General features: G+C 38.9%; 1 protein-coding gene across 4 annotated transcripts in view; it reads left to right on the top strand.

The window, feature by feature from the left end:
- Sick (sickie) overlaps nucleotides 1-15,753 on the top strand; it is a 121,469-nt gene that overhangs the window by 21,348 nt on the left and 84,368 nt on the right. For 2 of the 4 annotated variants that reach the window (XM_064127416.1, XM_064127415.1), the window contains exons 1-3: nucleotides 3,065-3,766; nucleotides 12,994-13,111; nucleotides 14,216-14,268. In XM_064127416.1, the coding sequence (XP_063983486.1) occupies nucleotides 3,080-3,766; nucleotides 12,994-13,111; nucleotides 14,216-14,268 (858 nt within the window). In that variant the 5' untranslated portion in view covers nucleotides 3,065-3,079. Of the gene's footprint in view, nucleotides 1-3,064; nucleotides 3,767-10,487; nucleotides 10,557-10,875; nucleotides 11,538-12,993; nucleotides 13,112-14,215; nucleotides 14,269-15,753 lie in introns of those variants that run through there. The other 2 variants (XM_064127417.1, XM_064127418.1) reach the window with 2 other exon arrangements.

The raw sequence follows: 15,753 nt of genomic DNA, 5'->3' as shown, positions 1-15,753 counted from the left end.
GAAGCCGACAACAGGTGATTTCTCTCCTTACGTGACCCTCATGTCTTTTCAAAAATATTTCTCCTTTCTTTGCTTTTCTATTCTCCCTATTTTTCTTCTGTCAAAGGAACAGCTTATTCGGCTTTGATCTGACGATTTTTTCTTCGTGAAATTGGAAACTTATCGCGAATAAAAGACGATTTGTGTTCAAAAATGTTGACAAACATCATTAGAAGCAAATAATTGAGTGGGATTTTTCCAATTTGAGTTGCTATTGTGGACCGACTGGACCTCGCAATTCTCCAAAAAAATAATTCACGATAAAAAAAATTTTAGGAAAATTCATTCGTAAAATTCATTGAGACCAATTAATTAATTTGTCAGTTGAAATTTCTCTCGAATAAAATTTTTGCGACGCGATAAATTGACATTTCAGTCAATAAAATTTATACCACTACCGTCAGGATATTCCGTAGAGATTGTTTTTTATGTGGAAAAATTTTAATTCTTCAAATAAATAAAAACGAAGGACATTCGCAAAAATATCTCATCGAATTCATCGCTAAAAATCGTCTTTCAACGCATCTATTCGTGCCCTCTCATCCCTCGGAAAAAAAAGGGATATTACGACCGGAGGGCATATCTTATCGGTACCTCGACGGGGATCAAGACGAAAGGGGCTTTCCGTACACGTCTTTCACGAAAAAGAGGACAAAGTGCGTGTACACGCAGAAGCCAAGGAGAAGCGGCTCACTTTCATGTGGAAAAAATGATTCGCAATAATCCCGTAGCCAGTGACATGGCAATAAAGCATTTTCCGTAAAGCTCACCCTCTCGATACCCTCGTCTCAACTCGACATTGCAGACTACCGCAAAATTTTCAGATCCTCTGTTCTCGTATCGTACGAAATTGTCCATCGAATTTATATTTTTATATTCAATCCACCAGTTACGAGAATTTATTATCTGTCAGATAATTTTCCGTTAAAAAAATTGCGTCCAAACTTTTCGAAAATCCGGTGAAATTTTATCATTAAAAAATCCACCAGTGGATTTGAATAAATATTTAATAAATAATTTAGGGAAAATATATTTCTTGAATTATCACAACGGATTGAACGAAGTGGTGAGATCCACTGAATTTCCTCGGGGAGTCGTATCGTTATTGAATTCACTGAGGGACATTCGTCCGAGACTGAGGAGAAAGCGTGTGGCGGAAGGAAATGGGCTTTTACGGGTTGAGAAATTCGTTAATTACGTTGGAAGTGAATTGAGAGAATTGTGATTCTGACATTTGAACTGTCTGTCTCTGGATTTTCCTCCACTTGTTTAGCATGCATTCAAAATCTTCCGGATGGTGAGGCATCATAAATATGCATCATCCCCCTCTGCTGAGGGTACATGGCACCATATTGCCACTGAAAAAAAAAATAAAAAAAAAAAAACGTTCAGTTACTTTACTTTGACACCAAACACAGGGGGATGAGCAGGGGTGTAGGGGGGTGGGTGTTATGCGTCTAGGGTAATTTTACATTGGAAATGAGATCTGGTGGGACTTGAGTGTCCATCACCACGTCGTAATAACGATCATTGACGTTTCACTACCACTATCGTGGAGAGATATTTACTCGGGCCACCAAGAATGTCACTGACGGTCGCCTTGCTATTGTGGATGAACGCACAAATGCGTTTATAATATTCACCCCGTGTACACAGTGTGAGGGGTTGATGGCGGATAGCGAGGGACTGAATCCACTCTGGAAATACATAATGATAATAGGAAAAAAAAAAGAATCGTGAAGTCGGGAAATGGAGAGAAATGTTGATAAATAATTTTTACGTTTTATTGATTGGTGGTGAAAGGTGGGTTTAAATCGCGTGAAATCGTCGCTTCGGGATATTTTTTTTATTGGGGATGATTTATTCGGTATGTTCGAGTATTCGTGGATTTTTATTTGCATTTTATTTTGTATAATTATCGGAAAATTAATGCTTCGTTAATCATTTTTGGGGGAACATTCATTATTCATTATTCAAACATTATTATTCAATTTTTTTATTACCCAAATTTTTATTATTCGTTTTTATTCCCTTGAAGGGAAATTACAGACTGGAGGTACATTAATTGAATAATTTTTATCTGTAATTTTTATTTGTTTAATTCTACAGAATCACATCGATATGTTCGTAATATAAATATTTAAAAATTACCTTCAGTGGTGAAAAATCATAAAATTACCCCACCCCATTGCAATCCATGATAATAATCTCAATTTATGCAACATTCCCTGGTAAATTCCCCACCTGAATTTCTAAAAAAATCTAATTATCCATCGCATTACCCAACACGACAAAATTAATTCAAAATTACCATAAACGCTACCAACAATCCATCGAACGTAACAACACACGAGTCACGTTGGTAATCCTCTCGTGAATTAGAATGTTGTTCGCACACTGTTCTGTTCAGTGTTTATCAGAATGACCTATACATTGTTATAATACATGTGTGTGCGCGCGCCGAGAAGCTAATCCCATCGGTTTGACGGAGCGCGGCGCATCGGGCGCTTTTGAATGCTCAGTCCCGTCGAGGACCCTTCCAAGAGGGTTGCGTTTCCGCGTACGTCCATCCACTTACCCCCTCATACCATTCACTATTTTAACAACACGCAAACTGCATTCCTCTTTTCACTCACTGGGAATTACGTGACTAGACACAACTACGAGCGTTCATTGACTCATCCAGTGAATTTAAATGCTGTTTTTAATATTATTCTTAGTTGGTAATTTGCGGTAATAATGAATATTTGTGAAAGTGATACTTTTTACGTAATTACAGATTGTGATTAAACAAGTTGTGATGATAAAGTTCTTGTGTTGGTGGATGACGACTTGATATATTCACTAAAAGTTGATATTTTTGGAATCGCGCACGTTTCTTTGAGCAGTTTTTTTCATAAATAATTTGAAAAAATTATAAATTATTGTAGTCACTGGTTCGAGTGGAAAATTCCACGTTAGTCAGACAAATTCTTCTTCACATTTGATTCCATCGATCTCCTAAAATCGAAGATCTTCCATAATTGACAATGTGTCAACGATGTCGTGTCCATCAGGTGTTAAACTTCCAAATGTTACCTCCCATCCAACAGGTACAAAACCCAAATCGAGGCTCGCCAAATTAGCCTCATCAAGATTTTCCCCGAAGAAACAACAGCCATCAGGACCTGGTGCAGAGGTACCTTCAGCTCCAGCGGCTCAGACGGCTCCTCAGAACCCCGAAATTTCAAGTGGAAGATCTCCCAGGAGATTGTCACCGAGACTTTATCATCATTCTGAGGACATTCAGAGACAAATCCTCCGGCAAAGTCCAGGATCATCCCCCAAACGTTCACCGAGACGTCAACAGGGATCTCCGGCTGTCGGGGAGGAGTACGAAATGGGTCTGGTGTATGAGCCAGGTCCACTGACCCTCAGCGATGAGCCAGTGATGTCTTTCTTGGAGTTCGAGTCGCTGTACAATCTTGAGAAGGAGCTGGGTCAGGCCAGGAGGGAGACAATCGCTGAGTTGGATGATAAGTGCATATTTGGCGGTTGGTTTGGCACGCGAAGAGGTGTGTACACAGAATTACCCGAGCCCAGTAGGAATTTCGAGTGGTTGTCGAGGGGTTCGTGTGCAGGACAACCCACTCAGGTGCCCACCGAGGGCTTCAGCTTTGCTCCCGGATGGTCAATAAATGCTCAACACTTCTATCAGTGGCATCAACGGGGAAAGAGCATACAACAGGTGGGAAATAATGAAAATTTCGAAGGAAAAATTAATATCTGAAGGGAAATAAATTTTAGGAAAAAATTTGACCTCCGGGGGAGGACGCGAGGAACGAAGGGGAGTTTTACCCCAAAAATTAGCCTCCGAATTGTCATTTCGTCCTCCGTTTCGCCCTCTAGAGGTCTAATTTTTATCCGGAATTTCCGTGTGAGGATATTATGACTTTAAATATCTGGGGGAGGGGAAATTGTCAAATTTGATACCGAAATTTCATGACAAATCTCGGGAATTTTGACTGAATACTGTTTTTTAAAAAATTTCTCTCCCTACAATTTCGATATCTTGAAAATACTTTTTTAGTCCTCTTTATCGAATTTTTTTTTGGAGTAATGGCCCTGTCAGCCACACACTTTGACTCCCACTCCTTCTCGCGTTTATTTTTTTCGTTCATTTTCCATTGAAATTCAAACAACAGTTGGGGAATCCTCTGCGTCGCTCTGGGGCCTGTGAAATCGAGCTATGAGGTTTATGTATTCGTGTGTGGAGCTCACGGCGTTGGAATTAATCGGAAAACCGGAAGCAATTTGGGATATCTCTTTCCCGGTGCCCATCGTGGCCACTAGCCCGTATGAAAGCATCGATGAGTACTCGATAGATGTTCAGTCATCCACTTTATCCTCGTATATTAGTTTTTGACGGTTTTTGCTCCGGTTTTAGTTGATCAGTTTGCGTTCGGTTCAATTCAGTTCAGTTTGGAAGCGATAAAATATAAAACTGAGCTCTCATTTTTTTCTACAACGCACCAATTAAATATTTAATATTTAATTACGGAAGGATAATTTACGAATTGACCCGAAAATTTTTTTTTTCTTCTGCTACTGAATATCTCGAATAAATCATTGTTAAACATAACATTTGCGTTATCAGATAGTGATAATGGTACCTCAGGCGTATACATATCCAGTTTCTGCCAGAGAGCAAACATTTTCATGGTGAATGGATTCTCAAAGATTCTAGGGGTGCATGCGGCGGTATGAAGGGGAGTCTTGGGAGGTGCAGAAAGGGCGAGTCCATCAAATATGTGCCTGAGGGTGTCAAGATACTTTGATCAACCCTCAGTCTGCCCTCAGGATTTAACTCGAGTCTTTTCCGCGTCGAGCAACGATGTTTACTTGGAGGGATGGTACCAGCATCTTTCGACAGGGTTTTCTTTGAAATATAGAAAATATTGAGGGATGATTGGAGTCACGGCAACGGGAATTTTTCATTTATTCTCGATGGAGATATCCTCTTCAATGCAGGTGTATTTTATCGAAGGGCTGCTTAAGGGAGGAAGCCTTTCAACGTAAATGTCCTGAATGCTGGAGAAGGAGAAGTGAAGCGTTTGATTGTTCGGGGGAAAATATTTTGGGAAAATAATTACCACCGATGCAGAACAATTTTCCTCTGTTTTCGATGAAAGAAGATCAATGAAGATTGAACGGTTAAATGTGATTGAAAAGTTTATTGTGACGAGTGATTTAGGTCGGAAATTTCCGGTCGAATGGACAAGGCAATATCGAATGTCCAACAGCCAAAAGTATTAATTTAACTCAGCAACCCCTCATTGCAAGTTCCACCCCCACATCTGGAATAATAACGGGAAAACTGCGTGTCTATGGGGAGGCGTGATAACCAACAGTAACCGACGATGCAGTTTATTGAAGAGAAAATCGTTGAGAGCGTGAGTCATACGTTGAACACGAGAATGAAATACGAACGATTCCATTAGAAATCTATTTGATGCAGTAAGGATACCACCTAGATATCTAAATTCACTTTTACCCTCCTCTGTTCCCCTCTTGTTTAGCACTTGGGGTAGTCCCTCATCTCGTGACATCGGAAAACGACCCTCTAACAACGCGAAAAGTCTCCCTGCGTGCTGTTACCTAAATCGGTTACTCACCAATTGCCAATTTGCAGCCCCGCGAAAATTGCTTGGGCGAGACTTGCGATTCTGTAACTAACGTTGAAGGAAGGGGGTGGAAGTCGGTATTTATTAGTCTTGTATTTTATTTTTCGGTGGCGAAAGGATGACAAAAGTTTTTTCATTTGTAATTTTTTTGGAATTGACAGCCCCAGAGGGCGTTAGAAGGGTTTTAAAGTCTAATGTCGTAGTATTTTTTATTCAATTTGATGGCCTGTTGAGGCCTCATTTTTTGGGACTTGTGAGACATAACAGTTGTCAACAACTGTGAGTAACTTTGGGTTTATTTTATGGAGATATGACTGCATCCGCTCTCCAACATCGAATGTAAACAATTTTTCTTTTGTGGAGGAAACATAATATTGACTGTTTCATGAGTGTTTACGGTTCATTGTGAGGTTAGTGCACGGGAAAAAATTTTGGATAAAAATTAGACCTCTAGAGGGCGAAGAGTGGGGTTAAATGATAATCAACCACTTTTTAGATCAAATTTTGTTGGAAAAATTAGACTCGGAGGATAATTTTTCTGATAAAATTAACGTTCGTCCCTCCTTTCACTCCCTCGAGGTAATTTTAGTCCATAAAAATGAAAAGAATATTTCTAACTCAAGAATTATCCTTGAAATCCAAAAAATTTTCCTCTCACCCGTCAAATAAAATTCCTTGTTGACTTTGTCGGCTGAAATTAGTCTTTTCCCGAATTCTCTCGGCTGGTAGAAAGATATCCACGCGTGATTGCACCCTCCCTCGGACCCTTTTTTTTTTCGATTGCCCGAGGGAGGACAGGGGGCATCGAGTGTGTAAGGAAAAAGAGAATCGAACGAGTCAAGTGAAGAGCAGAAGGCCCGAACCCCATGCGAAATGTCAGAGCTCGTTAGAACACTGCGATACCGAATTTGTTCCTTCTCTCGCCCTTTTGTAAACTAACCAATAGGCTCCGCTCACATTAGACCGAGATATAGTACGTGAGCTGGAAGAATTAGAGCAATTTCACTGGCATTCCAACCAATATTTCTCAAGTCTCTTGATGCTAATGAACGAGCGCTAAAGAAGCAATTGAATTTTTTAAAAAATTCTTTCTCTCCCGATTCGTAAATTTTGTCATAAAAAAATATCAAATTGATATTTGAAAAATTGGGAAACTCATTGATGTGAGTGTTAATTGATTTAAGAGCCAATATCTTTAGGGGTAATATTTATTTAAAAATCTAATGAAATGCAAACGTGTCGGGGTCTCTCTCCCTCTCTCGCTCTCTCGTATTAAGTTACTGACGGAATTCTACTTGTCTTCGTTCATTGAGAATTTAAAGAAGTGCATTTGTGACAGTTTTAATGGGTAGAAAATATAACGAGACTTTACAACTCACCAGTTTGTTGCTCATCGAGTGATTTATGCACGTTTTTAATTCAAAATGCGAAGACAATGCGCGTGAGCGTGTGTCGCTTTTGTAGCTGTGGGTCCACGCCCTCGATGCGCTGGCAACTACAGGGATTGACGCGAGATGTGCCCATACGTGGGTTTAGGTGAAAGGTACACCAAGTGGGTAGTTCATTGTTGATTTTTTTTTTAGAGATTTGAAAACAATGTTTATGGGTTTTTTCTAGGGTTTAATTTGTGGTGTTGTGGGGAAGGCAAGAGGGGGGGAATTAATTTAGGTTTTTTCTGGGGTGCGGAGAGGGTGGGCGTGAAGGTTGGAGGTGGGCTCGTTGATATATATGAAGGATTAGAACATTTGCAGAGATTATTTTGTTAATTTTACGGAAATTCAGAAACAAATCATCTTTATTTTTCGATACGGAAAGACGGTTGTTATAAATTTTACGGAACTGTCACGATATCTTCCTGAAACTTCCGTAATTTTCGCGCGTAAAATTTCCGTAATTTTTACGGAATATCTCGCTTCTGGCCGTTCATTATCGTTAATTAATAATTAACCCAGTGTCAAAATAAAATTCCTCCAATCTAGAAAAAAGAACACATCACGATATGTTCCATTTAATTAAATCTCAGATAATAGTTTGGTAATAATGACACGTGATCCACTTTCGTAAAATGATACCGTAATTTTTATTGAAAATTTCTCGCCCTTTGCGATGATTCTCATTAATTAAGGGCTAAGCAACAAAGACTATTCGAGTGCAACTGTTTTATGGGGTTAAACGTATAAAAATAAACCAGAATAATATACATATATACATATATATCAATGAGTTGCCCGAGGCACTCGGAAATTCGCCCAGTAATGTAACCATGGTAACCCAGTGGTCTCTCACGCACTGCCTTTTCCGCTGATTCACAACTCTCCCTGTGCCATTCCTTGCGTGATGCGAATAAAGGTAGAGAGGGAAAGTGTAAGTATACGAGTAGAAGATATACCTAGTTTGGTCCTTACCAGGAGGTACAGTACACGTACGGAAGCCAAAGGATACGATGGGAGAGGATATATTCAGGGGGTTTGAGTGGTCCGTATTCTCCCAGTCTCTTTCCCTCTGAAGATTGGGGTAGAAGGTGAGGGTGCATCCTCTTTGGGTTGTTTCCTGGTTCGGGGGGGTGGGGATAACTCACTTACATGCGGTTCTCAACCTCCTCGGATTGACGAATAGGGAGATGCGGTGACACATGAGAAATAGAGAAAAAAAAAATGGTGCGATGATAGACTAGAAGAGAGAGAGGACATCGCCCTCACTTCCTTCCGGGATATTCCTGTAATACTGGGACTCTCTGGTTGGTGGGAAGGTTTAAAAATAATTCATGGATGTGTTGACTTGCGGGATAATGAGGGACTAGGATTTTATTCTATTTTGAAATTGGACTAGGCGGGTTTTTTGAGTTGGGTGAGGTCTTAGGGTCGTGTGAGGTAATTTTAGAAATTTATATCTAATTAATTGGAATTTCAAGATCATTTTTGTTGACGTTTTTCTCATTTTTATTGAACTAGAAGAAATAAATTACCCAATGAAACGTCTTATTGGTGGAAAACTCATAATTATAGAATATAATTGAAATTTTTATCGATTGGTACGAAAGAAAACCCTCAAACGAAAAAAAAGTATTTGATAAATAAATTTTTAACTCATTTCCTAATCATTAATTCGGCTCCTTTGATGAGCTTCGATTTTCCATACGAACGAAGTCGTCCATTACGTTCATAAAAAGTTTCTAATGAAAGCTGAGAGAGGAAAAGTGGGGGCTTCTGAAGAACGGGGAGTGGAACCTAATTTTGCGTATTCCTCGTTCTGGGGTACAGTGGCCAATTGTGGAAGAGAGGGAGAGAGTGTGGGAGAGAGGTATATTGAAACCCTTGGTAATCGGGCGACAAAGGCCCTCTCACGTTCGTCTCTCTTCTCGGGACCCTCTTTTAGCCGTCGGCGTGCATTTTACGTGACAGCGGTATATATGTAAAGTTTTCATCCCAATGTAAACCTTTTGGTACGGTATAATGCCGAGAGGATAGCCTCAATTTCATTGCGACCACTGCTTGGGCTGTGAGCATATTGTTAAATCCAATGGAACTGGATGAAATACTCGGTTTAGTACACTTGACGGGGTTTATCGGGTGTATGCAAATTTTTAGTTGAACTCAATGATTTTAGGGGGCATTAATGAACAAAAACTTCTACTCAATTTTATTTATTTTTTTTCTATTACACGGAAAAAAATTTTGGATGAAAATTAGGCTGTGGAGGACGAGATGGGAGATGAATGATTTTTTAGGTGATGTTTTGTTGACAAAATTGGACTTGGGAGGGTAATTTTTGGGATAAAACAAATCCTCGTCCCTTGTTTCATCCCCCAGAGGTCTAATTTTTTCCCGAAAATTTAATTTCGTGGGAAGAATTTTAAATCATAAATTTGTCCCTGATCGATATTCGCTGGAGACACAACTCTCACCTCCACTTGCTTACATTATGTACACTAACTTGACATGCCAACTGGCATTACAACTAATGACGTCCGTATTCGTATGTATAATACGCGAGCCCTCGCGAATAGTAAATCGATGGAAATGCCTGTCGGGAATGCTCATCGTACCCTCAACTAATTCCCCTCTCATGTGACCTTTGACGACCGAATTGTGGGTAAAACGTCAATGTGTTCAGAGATTATCGTCTTGCGGGTCTCGATGTGATGAATATTTCGGATTATTTTACCGTGGAAATGATTGAATTTTTACTGAACGTTCCATCGCCAATTGCGTTAAAAATTCCAAATCAATTTCGTAAACATCAATCGAACTGATTTCCGTAATTATTATCGGGCATTTCTGTCGCATAGAATACACCATACCCTGTCATCCCTTCAGTCACCCCCTTGTCACCCCTGTCACCCACCCCAGGAGTTCATCGGTTCAAAAATTCTCTCGTCATCTCTCAAAAAAAATTCACAATTAAATTCTGTAAAGTCGTCAGGGCACCTCGTGTCTCTCCCCTGAAATTTTCATAAGAAAATCAACAAATTCCATTTCTCTCACACGTCAATCAAAATACTCACCACAAAGTGGTCGGCTCGGAGTCTACGATGTACCTCCGTCACGTGCACGGCACGTCTGATGCAAATATCCCCCAGTCGCCTAAACGCAGCCACAGAAGTTGGAGGGAGAGAACTGAGAACCTGGAGTATACGTATTGAAACAGACCAGAAATCTACCTACGACGATGGGTATATCTGTACACAGGGCCAGTGATGTGTTGTCCCGAACCCGAACGCACATGAGTCTCTCGACGTATCCCGGAGTATTCAGTTACGTCCGGTGCGTTGAGCCGTTCGGTGATACTTGGTCGGGTGTTTGTGATCGAAGAGATATTTTGAATTAAGGATATTCAAGTATACTTTACACTCTGGTAGATGATCAATTTAAACAGAAAGAAATTTTCATAAAAATTAGACTTCTGGAGGATGAAATATGGGACGAAATGTCAATCAACAATTTTTAGGTCAAGTTTTGTTGAAAAAATGAGACTTGAGAGGATAATTTTTGAGATAAAACAAACCTTCGTCCCTTGTTTCACCCCCTGGAGGATTAATTTTTACCTAAAATTAATTAATTTATTTTTTTGTCATTATTTAATTCACTTTTGATCAGTTTTGGGTATCAGAAAATTTGTTGAAACTCAAGAAGTTATTCCTTATTAAAAAATAATTGTTTATCTCCGTTTACAGTAATTATTTATTGAACAGGCTATTTAACAGTTGACAGCTCTGGAGAAAAATTAAAGCACTTTGATGTCCTTAAGTCAGGTCACAGTAAATTAGGAAATAATAATCGCAGTTTTAAATGTTCGTGGAACACACCATTATAAGACTAAAGTTGTGTTAATTGAGTGACGACAACCCCCGTGTCATCCCTAATAAACTTGTTAAGATGTGTTGGCATAAAAATTTACTGCATAATCCAGTGTCTCATTGGTTGATAAAATACCCTATCAATTGGATAAACACAATAGTTATCTCGTGATACACGTCGAGTGTTTGTTTGGCTCTCACGTTGTTCTGTTGACGTTGCGATAAATCATTTAAATTGGATAATAGTGTAATTTCTTCATTTGCCGGGGGGTGGTGGAGCCAGTGATTGTGAGATGCGAATGTTCTTTATGTTCTGGGTGCGATAATTGAGGAGTTAGTGGGACAAATCGATCTCCCACTTTTCAGAAAGTCGAAAAGTTCGGGCTGACTCGAGCCAGTGTTTGATGCATTTTAATTCATCGGGGGGTGGTTGGCAATAGTTTTAGGGGTTGTGAGAGATGGCATGCATCAGGGCACCACGTTCTCTCAGGAATTCCTACGATGACATCAAAGCAGACTCCACCAGGAGCACTGTTCAGGTATATTTGGGGGGTCCAAAGGGGTACGGGGAGAGAAAATTTATTTAAATAAATTAATAATGACTTTAATGACGTGCAATAGAACTGGAGAATCATCACTGAAATTGAATTGAATTAAATTCTGAATTTTGAGGCTCAAAATGTCCTGAAATTTCAGGGGAAATACGACAAGATAAAAATTTCTAATCAAAATTCAGATAAAATTTGTTAACAGTGGAGATGATTGTTGTTATTATGATTTATTTATTAAATTTTCCCTTTGCGTGCATCAAAGCTGCATCTTCCCCCCCATCTTCGGTGATATATTTCGTGTTTTTGTGTCCACGTGGCGGGTTCCAGAGGGCACGTGCCACAAAAATAACACAAAAACCAAACACTGTGATTTAGGGATCCAATTACATTTCGTACATAATATTATTAATATTTTTTTAACCTTATTAAATGAGTTATTTATGAACAACAGAGTGCGCATTCGTTCTGATGTATATTCTAATAATTTTTTTTTTTATTGTACCAAATCTGACTCTCCCTTACTCTCCCCAACCCAATGGTAAAAATAGTAACCGGTGTCTCTCTCGCCGGTTGAAAACATACGCTCGAGAGAAGAGAGAACAAACTCTTTGGGTGTAGCGAATAAGAAGGGAGGATAAGTGCAGCCAGGAATAAGTGCAAGATAAGTGTGACTCGACTCTTGGCAGAGTGTGACTAACCCTTTTCACTACCCCAGCTACATTTACCTCTTGTTTTTTCTTTCAACTATTTTTTTTTTCCCTCGACAACACATCAGTGTATCACTATGAATCTTTTTCCCGGTGGTATTAGGTCGCACGTGTTCATTCCGCGTTGTTCTAGCGATTTGTTTTATTTTTACGAATCAAGAGAATCGTTGGAGGGGGTGCGCTATTGGGGGCGGCTTTCGTGAGAGAAAAAATGCCGGATTTTTATTGTTTTTAATTTTTTTATTGTCTGAAAAGCGCAGAAAGTGCCGGAAAAAAATTGAAAATTCATAGAACTTACGGCTTTTGCTGTTAATTATGTAAAAATTAATTTTTCAATAATATTCATAATTTATCCGCGAAAATCGCGGTGAAATAGTCCATGATATCCCTGACAATACAGTTAGCCTTGGACAATTTCATTCGTCCATCACGCGCTGACGTAATTATATCGCCAGGTGAGAGGACTCCGCAATTATTGTTGATGGAAACGTGCAGTGGGTGAGACAAAGGAAAAAAAATAAAGAATCATTAACTCATCATTGTGTAGGGGGAAAGCCCCCCCCTTCCAACGATTGCCCAGTTCGTCGGGTTACGATCGACTCGGTTAACGATCCACGATCTTTATCACGTGATCATTAATCTCAGTCCCGTCTTACTCTTCGTAACCGTCAAATTGATCCTAATCAATGAAAATTTCAATTCAATGACCTTTTTTTTTCTTCAACTACTCGTTTCAGATCTACACCGACTGGGCGAATCACTATCTCGAACGTGGTGGCTCCAAGAGGCGGGTCAGTGACCTTCAGGCCGACCTCTGTGACGGTGTCCTGCTGGCAGATCTTGTCGAGGCTGTCAGTAAGTATTCAATTAGTCATTTGAAATTTTCTCCCTGTCGGGGGATTTTTAGATGGTATCGTCTTGATAAAAAAATGGGAAAATGTTTTTAGCAGCAAATCCTTTCGCTGATTTTTGGAATATTTCAAGGATATCGAGGTCCCTTCAACTGCAACAATGTTTGCAACAATTAAAAGAAAAAATCAAGACTAAATAATTATTTATAATGATAGTGCACTATTTGTTGACATTTTCTTGGGACTTTTTCATTCATTCTGACAGTTCAAGACCATTTGAATTTTCTTGAATATTCCAAGAAGTTATAGACTCAGTTTATAATTTTCTCAGTAATAATAAACACTCGGTTATTGAGTAACAGTATAATACGAACGGTTATGTACGTTCAATTATGGGCACTGGACAGTTAACCGGGTAATGCATGGTGACAAAAAAAGAGAGAGAAATTATGAATGTGGGGAAGAGTCATGAGGCACGAGCTGAAGTGGTGACTTGGGTCACGCGCCAGTGGGTTGTGAGTACATGATGAATTTGATATACCTTAACTGCTTCCTTTTGTTTTGAAAAATTGCTGTCTGGTTTGTATCTCAATTTCGTGGCTTTCTTATCTCCGGCCTTCCCCACAATAATCTACACTAAATCCATGGAACTAAATATTTTCATAAAAACAAATAATTCTCAAATAGTTTTTCAGTACCAGAATTTTAATTAAATATCAACTCTGTAGTTTTTTTTTTCCTTGAACATCTGCAGGAGAAATCCAAGATTCAACTCATTAAAAAATTTATTGCATTGAATCCCCGGTGGTATTGAATAAATATTTATGGAACAGCTCAAGGTTTATCCACTTCATTGACTGAACAATTCACCAATCAATGATCTGCTTCATTTCTCGGTATTTATATTTATCTGTAGTATGTGAATGAAGTAATGACCAAAGCAATAAAATTGCCTTCTCCCATTCACCTGCAAATAGCCTCCCCTTTCCTCCCTTAACGGTACTGCACGTCAATAATTTATTTGAATGATAATAAAATATTGAGGCGCATGCACTGGCCGACGAATGGACATATTAAATATTCACATCACGTTGTTTCTCCTTTTTAGCCAATCAAAAGGTGATAGACATCAACCGGAAGCCGAAGAACGTTCAACAAATGGTGAGTCCTATCAATTCATTGAAAACATTGAATTCTACGAATCAATAACATTGTAATGATTTTTAAAAAATGCGAGGGACTAGAGCAAACATATCGGTTTCATTAAGATAATCCAGAGATAAGAATTTCTCGAGTAGATAAACATGAATGGGCCGCTCCTTTATGGATTACCGATGTATCTCCGGGAAATGGGCGACGTCATATCCGGACACATCTCGCGGTTAATTAGCATAAAACCGAGTGAAACGTTTCTCTATTATCACTTCTTCTTTCTTAAAATTTATTTTTTATTTTGTTTTCATAAATGAATACACGAAAAAAAAATACTTGAGTCAAGTTTGAAGTTTTAAACATAATTTGCTTGGATTAGAATTAATTATTAAATTTATATTCGACTTGGAGTTAAGAGGAACTTATTGAAGAACTTAATTACTCGATTTCTTCTGAAAATTTCTGAGAAATCATCGGGGGAGAAAATTTTTTCCACTCGGCCTCCCATTCTCATTGCCAAATGTTTATTTTGGTACTGGATATACCATTCCCTCAATCGCTTTATCTCGCCTTCTGTCAATTATCAACACTCGAATAATCCACATTGATGCACAACGTCCGGTGCAATCGACCGATCGATAGCTTCAATATTGACGCTACGCTCAATTTCATTCTCTATAACCTCTTTTTGTGTACATAACGAGGCATTTCAATCAATTCCACTGGCTCTGTCATGTATCATCATCACTTTGGGTATTCCGACTAATTGAGGAGTTGTGAATGAAAGACTTGTTGGGGTTTGATGGTAGGGATTGACGGGTAATTTAACGGCGAAGGGAGATTGTTCTTGTTGACTACAATTCGGTTAAAACCTGTCTGAATCCAGTGATATCATCTGATAAAAATAATCCCTGGGGAGATAAAAAAAAAATTGAAGGAGTGGAGTTTTAGCAAAATGAGTAGTCCTTCCAGCTAATTAAATATTTAGCCAGAATTTTTTTCTTCTCAGTTGTCTTTTGCCAGAATATTTCAACCTTTACACTTTTCTCTTCATGTAGACAACAATGTCTAGTACCCACAGGTCGGTTTGTCTACTGGGCCAATGTCATTATTCAATTTTTCTCGTAATTTCTCAATTCACATTCCATCTCCCCCGAGGACCCCATAAAAACCTATTCCTCCCATCCAGAGTATAACTCACCTAACAAACTCACTTCACAAAGGAAAACATGTTTTTCTCGTGTAGCGTGGAACTTGCAGCTTGTTTTTTCTTTTTTTTTGTAGGTACATATTGTACTGAAAAGCCAAGACAGGTTCAGCTTACACATGATAAATAAAATGAATGAGAATAATAATAGAGGAAAAATATTTGAGAATAAAATTGATAATGTGAATTTAGTATATCCGGAAGTCAGGCAAAATGCCTTTTCGAAAACCGGGACACGACCCAATCTATTTCTATTTCATGAACCACCTCTGTCTCCAACTGTATAT

The sequence above is a fragment of the Diachasmimorpha longicaudata genome, chromosome 9, assembly GCF_034640455.1.
Source record: "Diachasmimorpha longicaudata isolate KC_UGA_2023 chromosome 9, iyDiaLong2, whole genome shotgun sequence".
NCBI classification, from domain to species: Eukaryota; Metazoa; Arthropoda; class Insecta; order Hymenoptera; family Braconidae; genus Diachasmimorpha; species Diachasmimorpha longicaudata.
Note: the sequence above shows the minus strand (reverse complement) of the source record. Positions and strands in the feature narration are given on the sequence as shown.